The sequence below is a fragment of the Trachurus trachurus genome (assembly GCF_905171665.1).
Source record: "Trachurus trachurus genome assembly, chromosome: 14".
Lineage (NCBI taxonomy): Eukaryota > Metazoa > Chordata > Actinopteri > Carangiformes > Carangidae > Trachurus > Trachurus trachurus.
In genome coordinates this window covers 21,378,025-21,385,958 of record NC_139903.1, presented here as the reverse complement: position 1 = coordinate 21,385,958, position 7,934 = coordinate 21,378,025, and the positions used below count along the sequence as shown (strand labels likewise).

General features: G+C 44.4%; 1 protein-coding gene across 1 annotated transcript; it reads left to right on the top strand.

The window, feature by feature from the left end:
- Positions 1-5,155: 5,155 nt before the first annotated feature.
- gpr119 (G protein-coupled receptor 119) lies at positions 5,156-7,006 on the top strand (the record flags this gene model as incomplete). The annotated part of the gene is made up of 2 exons (XM_083985945.1): positions 5,156-5,603; positions 6,315-7,006. 2 exons carry the CDS (start codon positions 5,156-5,158, stop codon positions 7,004-7,006), a joined length of 1,140 nt encoding a protein of 379 aa, XP_083842071.1.
- Between the last annotated feature and the right edge of the window lie 928 nt (positions 7,007-7,934).

The window sequence follows — 7,934 nt, the reverse complement described above, 5'->3', positions numbered from 1 at the left end:
AAAAGCTCCTTCAGGCTTAGGTGGAGTCACGGGTATCCGTCACGGTGGGTGGAGGATGGCGCTGGCAGAGGTGTAAACAGGATTCCCAGCTCCCTGGGCGCTGCTGGGCACTGGGCACAATAACTGCTGACACACACTTTGTTTTGAAAGGTCCTGAAAGGTCTAGCAGGGGTGAATAACATTCCTACATTGTGTGTCTGTTGGAGCTATTTTGGTTTGCCAGTCAGGAGGTGGGGGGGGGGGGGGGGGGGGTTTGGGGGGTAATAAAAAGAGGATCTTTCCTCTCAGGTTACTGTGGACTCACACTGAACCCACTGAAACTGTGCTCTGCTGCTCTGTGCTGGCTGTGACTGCCGTGTTGAAGTTGGACGATGTGTTATGAGAGGGTGTGAAAACACTTAACAGTCAGACTTGACAAACAGAGTTCGATTTTCTATCAAAGTCCAGTTAAACATCAGTGTGTTTTTCATTAGACTCCACAGTAAACAGTGCTTTAAGTTAAATGTGAAAATGCGGTCACAATGACGATGTTAACATATGTTGATTTTTAGCAAGTAGCGTTGGTTCACCATGATTTGTGTGTTCGCATGCTAACATTTGCTAATTAGCGTTGAAAATGCCTGATGACGGCGCCATAGATTTAAAGTCAGAAGATCAACAAAGTCACAAATCACTGAGCTGCTTCATAGCAGACATTATGACATGTGACGTAGCAATAGCTGAGGCCCCTCAGCGCTGCCAGTTAGACATGCCAGTGAGTCAGCGTGCACAATATCAGGATCAGGACCCCGTGACGACGTCACTAGTGTCACGTCCCCCTGTGTTGTGCTCTGATTACAGCAGCAGGGTCAGATGCGCAGGTGTCAGGCTGCGAGCTGCAAATCATTTCCAATCACCTCCGCTTTAAATACCAAGCTGCAGCACCAGAGGATAGGCGAGGCTCAACACCTAGTCACAGTCCAGCTTTTTGGACGCCTCTCTACGGTTGCAGTGCTCCCAACTGTCCTGCACCTCCATCCTGATCACCTCAGCTGGCCCCAGTTCTCTGGACTCTATTTGCACACTGCTCCCATCACTCCCTCAGGCTCATCCCAGCCTCACCTTCCTCTCTGGTTCCTTATTAACTCAAATTTCCCCCCTGATCACATACATTATTGCAGGCATGTCCGAACTATTCCACAAAAGGCTGCAGGTTTTCTTTCCAACCAAGTAGCAGCAAACGAGATTTGACTGATTTATTCAAATGACATCTTCAGACAGTTGATAGGTCAAACTGTGTGCTCTTGGTTGGAACAAAAACCTGCAGCCACACTGGCCCTTTGTGGAATAGTTCGGACATGCCTGCTCTATTGGGTACACTGCTCAACTATGCAAGGTTGCAGGAGCCATTCTAAGCTGACATACAGTAGGAAAGGGTCGTTACACCCTGGAAAGGTTGCCAGTCCATCATAGGACTGACATGTTCACACAAACAACCTTAAGCAATATGGAGTCACTAATCAACAACATGCATGTCTTTCGACTGTGGGAGGAAGCTGGTGAACCTGGAGATAACCCACACTAACTCCACCCAGAAAGGCCCCAGACCTGGGGATCGACAGCGCTTGTCACTCTGCCTCCCTTGCTCTGAGGGCAAAAGATCTCGTGCAAAGCATTTGAGCTGTAACACTAGTCTGCAGGTCAGAGATTTAGTGGCGGTCGGTGGTTTGATCGCAGGCTCCTCCAGTCCACGTGTAGCGTGTAAAATTCCACCTGATGTCTCATCGGTGTGTCACATATGCAGGGGAAGTTGCATGTGTGAATGTGGCTAGTGCTCTAAAATGCTTTATGTAGCTGTTAGGACCACATAAATGCAGTCCAGTTACTTATGTCACTATTTTTGCTAGAGCACAGAGATACATCATTTTATTTCTGCCAGTCACAGCATCTTCTAACCTGTTTGATACTAACTGATGTCTATACCACGTGTACCAAAGAACACCTAGAACAATGTTTTTTTTTTCTCTTATGCAAGCTTATAAAGACAAATGTAACAAATGTCTAGTATTTGGCAAATACTATAGCCTGACAAGCCAGACTATATAATTAAAATGTATAGTCTGGCAACGACCGGTAGACCTCGGCTCAATCCAGGGGGCGGGATGAAGGCTGTCTTTCAAACTGCCTCCGCACGCAATAGGGTAGCGCTACGACTAATCAGAGCAAAGAGCAGGATGACGTCGGTAGATTAAACTTTTCCCATATCCCGTCGGCAAACCACCAAATACATCCTTCTTCAAAATGAATGACTTCAGTGCAGTTTCTTGCTCAACTTTTAAAGAAAATGACAAGTTTAATTCTTTCAAAGTTGATGCCAACGCCGATTCAAACAATTCCTTTGCCAAAGCCATCTTGTCATGTTTTTCACCGTCGCAAGTATGTCGTCATCGTGTTAAGCCTGCCCAACGACTCTCTAAACAGATAGAGCGCTGTGATTGGTGAACACAAACTGTGTTTGAGACTCAAAAAGTTCCTATGGCTCATTTCTAGACGGACCTGCTGAGCAAATATATTTGCTGCCGCTGGGGTGTGTCTAGATTTCTAACAAATACTAATAAAAAATCTGCAAAGTTTTATGTAGGTAAATGTCATTGAAATTAAATGAATGATTTAAAAAGAAAATTAATTTAGGTAGTAGGAATAACTGCAATTTGTGGTTCTATTTTTAAGATGAAAACCTGTTTCCTTTTTTTTTTTTTTTTTAAACATATGATGTATTTTCAGTACAGTTTGTGTTATTTTTACTTTCTGAGAGTCTAATCCTTGAGTTGTGTCCAGCTCTAACATAGCCGGATATATTTTGGATTTATGGAAGTAAAAGTGAAATCTTGTTTCCTTTAGAAAAAGCTGAAAGGTCAGTGGCAGAGACACATAGTGAGAACCAATGATTAACCGTTTTGATTTTAGGTCTCAGATCTTTGGGTTATGTGTTTTTCTTTTAATATCCTCTCTCAGGACGTACTGTAGCTGCTGCTCACCAGCCTGAGAAGCTGGTGTGACGCCAGATGATGTTTTGAGTCTGGGCAGATCAAGGGAGAGAGAGAGAGAGAGAGAGAGAGAGAGAGAGAGAGAGAGAGAGAGAGAGAGAGAGAGAGAGAGAGAGAGAGAGAGAGAGAGAGAGAGGGAGAGAGAGATCATCATTAGTCAGATCTATTTGTGTGTGAATCCTGGTGGAAAATGGTCCCATTATGCCAGATGTCTCTCCCGGGGGCCTGAGTGGGACGGCAGCCAAGCAGGGTTAGAGTTTAACTAAACCCATTCAGCTTTACACAGATCACTAACACGCCTGTAGCTGCATGTGCTTCATGTTACTGAATGAACCTGAGCAAACTTGAGGCTGCACAAGCAAATACATGGAGGTCGTGGACATTTTCATTTCTGCATGTATCCCTGCTCATCTCCACCAGAACATGTTCCTGTTCATTACTGCTGCGGGACACTAAAGCTACAACCTGCAGAGCTCAGTACCTATGCTGCATCGCACACTGTCATATGTTTTATTATCACACTTAAGCTCCATATATCTCTGTGTCTCTGCATATTTCCCTGTCTTGTGTAAAGTACCAGACCTGAAAGAATCAATATAATGCACCTTGAAAAATAAATCTACCAATATCCAATGTATTTAACAACCAGCATTGAGTTAAATCAATGAAAGCTGTTAATGCATATTTCAATACAACCATTTTTGTTCATTTTATAACAGGATTTAATTAGACGTGAAACAAGTTTGTGTCTCAGAAAATTTGGTTCAGACTCACTAAATAATAGCAAACTCTGCGTCAAAGACTTTGCAACACATTTGTAACCAAAGGTAGTGTAACAAACTGGTTTTTGGACTCATGTACAACAACCAGTTTGTTTGAATTCCACATTTTTATTTCCATTCATTAACACTTTTTTTTTCTTTTACCATGATATCTAAAGCTCTTTAATCTCTAAAATCTTTTTAGTTGTGGCTGTGGTGGAAAAGTTGCAACATCAACTTAATGGTTGGTGAGAATCACATTTGTGTTTCTAACACCAAATTAGCTTGTTAATACTATTTTTATGCGAGAAAATAAAGTCCCAAATGTAGTTGTAAGTACTAAGTAAAGTTTAGAGCAGCTATCATAGATCAAAACAAAAAGCAATAAAACAAAAATAACAGGTATTTACTTAATAATAATGTCCAAATTACTCTGAACCAGCCTACATGGTTTAGCCTGACCATTCATTCATTCATTCATTCATTCATTCATTCATTCATTCATTCATTCATTCATTCATTCATTCATTCATTCATTCATGCATTCATCTATATCCCAATTGGCTGTTTTTCTGTATTACATTAGTACAGTTAAAATCCTGAATTAAAATAATAAAATGATTATTGGTGATAAATAGATTCAAAAACATGACTATAAAAATAAAGACCATCCTGCATGGGAAGGAGCCAATAGTGACAAGGGTCAGTCTCAGTCCCAGCAATGGAAAAGTAGTGGAAGGTACTTTGTGTGTGTGTGTGTGTGTGTGTGTGTGAGGGGAGGGGACAAACGGCACTGATAACACTGTGAGTGCTCCTCTCCCCTCCAGTTGTGATGGGGAGTTAAAGGAGTTAAAGGACAGTGATGAGACCGACTGGACACTTCGGGAACACATTTTTTAAAACTTTGACATAAGACAGTTTTGGATCCATCGCAGGACAGGATTAAGATAAGGAGACAACTTTGGTTGAGACAATTCTTCATCGACACAGTGTGACGCTTCTGCTTTTTCTGATTCAGTGCAGCCACACGTTATGCTACAGGAACAAATCATTGGGTATTTCAGCAAATATTGTTCTTTCTTAAAGTTTGTTTTTGAACTTCTGTGCAAGTTTATGTTCCTTCAGATGTAATTAAGTGCAACTGTAACATTTTGTGCTATGATGGTTGATGGCTCTAAAGGATAAAACTCTCTGAAGACTCAAGCAGCATCAGCCCATCTCAACTGTTCATCTCAGTTCCACCTTAAAATCTTCAATTCTACTGACATCATCATGTTGTATTTGACTGGACCAGCAGGCACTGAGCCCCCCATCAGCATCACACCCGACTGCATGGACTCCAACGAGCTCACCAGCCAAAGATGGGTGATGGGTGTGATCCTGAGCCTTGCCGCCTGCCTCATCATCTCCACCAACCTGGTGGTGGCGCTCGCTCTGCTGAAGCTGCTTCTCAAGAAGAGCAGCCAGAGCTGGTGCTTCGTCCTCAACTTGGCTCTCGCCGACGCCATGGTGGGCGTGGCCATCACTGGCCTGGCCACGGAAGACTTCAACCACAATGTCCCTCGGAGCCAGATCACTGCTGACCCTCCCACAAATGCCACGCCCCCCGCTCAGGGGAAGATCCGCTGTCTCATGCGGATGGCCTTTGTGGCCTCGCCCTGCACGGCCTCCATCATGTCCATGTTCCTGATCTCTCTGGACAGATACGCGGCCATCAAGATGCCCCTCAGGTACTCGTTGCTGTCCGGGAAAGGAACAGCAGTGGGGTCCTTGCTGACCCTGTGGCTCAGCGCCATCACTGTGGGATTCTTACCGGGTGAGACTTTAAAATACACAGCGCATAAAACCATTATGTTAAAGTAAATTAAGCTGCATCTGAACAAATAATGATGTAGATAAGACCAGTGTGTTTGCAAACCATGTTGGCTCTTATTATGAGCAGCTGGCTAGACTACTTCCTGTTGTTTCCGTAGGTCAAAGGTCAAAGGTATCTTTTTTATAATCCCTGCAGGGAATTTTGATTGTAGCCTATATTATAAACATAAAACACTGATAGACAACCAACAAACATTCATAAATGTAAAAGCCCACAGGGCATCCAGCATCCAGTGCATGTGTGCAATGAGCAACAAGAAATGAAAATGTGTTTCCAAGGCGCTAAATTTGGAGCTGGAGTTGGGATGTGTTTAGCGATGTTTAGCAGTCATAAGGCAGTTGTAAAGGGTTGGCTCTGTCTTAAGTATAAAAAAGTACAAACTTCTTATCGGGAGAACGCAGATAGCAAAAATAAATCTGGCCTATATTTGGGTCTCACAGCCTCATGGCCCAAATCTGCACAAGAAGCTTCTTCCTTATCTGGACCGATTGCAGCGCAAACACAGAAAACAACATTGTGAGTTGCCAGGTGGTTGCCAGGTTTTCCAGTGGTTGCCAGGTTTATTTGAGGACAGTTCTCTTGATCATCTGTGTGCACATACGTATAGCTGTAGCATCATATGTGAAATGACCCATGTCCTCTGCTACTCAGTCATGGTGCGGCCGCTGCAGTCGGAGGGTTACGACGGATTTTGCGCCTTCTTTTCCGTCATGGACGAGGTGGGCATCATCGTCCTGTTCAGCGTGTGCTTCTTCCCTCTGCTCTCCATGTTCGTCTATATCTACCTAGACATCCTGAAGATCGCCTGCAGCCACCAGAAGAAGATCTGTCAGGTGCGACAAGTAGGCTCCAGGACGACCGACCAGCAGGGCCATCAGAATTACCAGCCTCACCACCAGCACCAGCAGCTGAGAAGCGGTTACTGGGGTCACGTCAAGGCCCTGAGGACAGTGGCGGTGCTGGTGGGCTGCTTCATGCTGCTCTGGTGTCCCTTCTTCGTGGTGTGCATTGTGCACGTTCTGTGTAAAGACTGTGAACTTACGGCCGTGCTGGAGAATTATCTGTGGCTGCTGGGACTGTCCAACTCGCTGATCAACCCCCTGGTGTACGCCTTCTGGCAGAAGGAGGTGCGGCTACAGCTGGCGGCCATGTTTTGCCGCTTTACAGGCAGGTCGTTGGCCGCTGGACCACCAGGTACCACAGACAGATACGACGCTCAGGTACCTGTGCAGACTCAAACCCGTGGTTCTGTCGGAGAAGCCGTTAACCCATCACTTCTGCGACAAATCACCTGCAACAGTGAGACCCACACTGGGGCAGCGTCAGCTACGGGCGGCTTATGAAAGGAACCAGAAATAATGCAATTTAGTGTTAAGTAGTATGTTTAATATTGAATTTGATATGGTTCACTGTTGATAATTCATACAAACAGTTCTGTAGCAGCTCACTCCTGGGCCTCAGCCTGATTCAACCCACCGTCTTTAGGCCTCAGACCAACAATAAAGTTTTAAGGTCAAAACGTTTGTTCTTTTACTTTCTTAACTGTAGTGTTTGAACTGTCATCATCATGTGTCAGCACTGGTGTCAAATCTGGTTTAAATGAACAGATAACAAGCATTCAAGGAACATCCAGGTTTAGAAGAGCTAATTTTTAGCCACAGGCTTGGTGTGAGCATTGTGTTGGTTTGCTGGTCGGACCACCTCTGTGGTTTGGACTGAAACATCTCAGCAACTATAGGATATGCTATTTAATCCTGTACAGATCTTCATATGATAACACTAACAGCCTTAGTGATTTTGATTCTCAGATTTTTCAAAAGTTCTATTTTGTCAACTCTTTTGATTTGTGACAAATTAACAGAAAAATTCCCATCAACCTCAGATATGCTCAATGCTTCGTGCTCATTCTCAAAACCAACTACAGTAGCTGTACTGTTCTTGCCAAGAACTGGACCTAAATGAAATGACCTGCTCAGTGGTGAGATCCACGTCTCACTGATGCTCACTGTGTTGAGTCACACGAGTACGGGACTCATTACTGTGACATCAGTGCAGTAAAATTCACAGATCAGCTGCTCAACTCCCAGAGAGACCCCTGGAGGGGTCAGAGGTCAGTGGCAGCAGGAGGCAGGAAGTTCAACGGCCCAGTTTCACAGGCCTCAACATGCGCCACTGAGTCACAGTCCACGGTGGTTTTAGGGCTTTTACTAATTCAATGCAGACTCAGTTGCAGTGCAGCTCAATGAGAAACCCATTAGAAGGAAGGCTGCA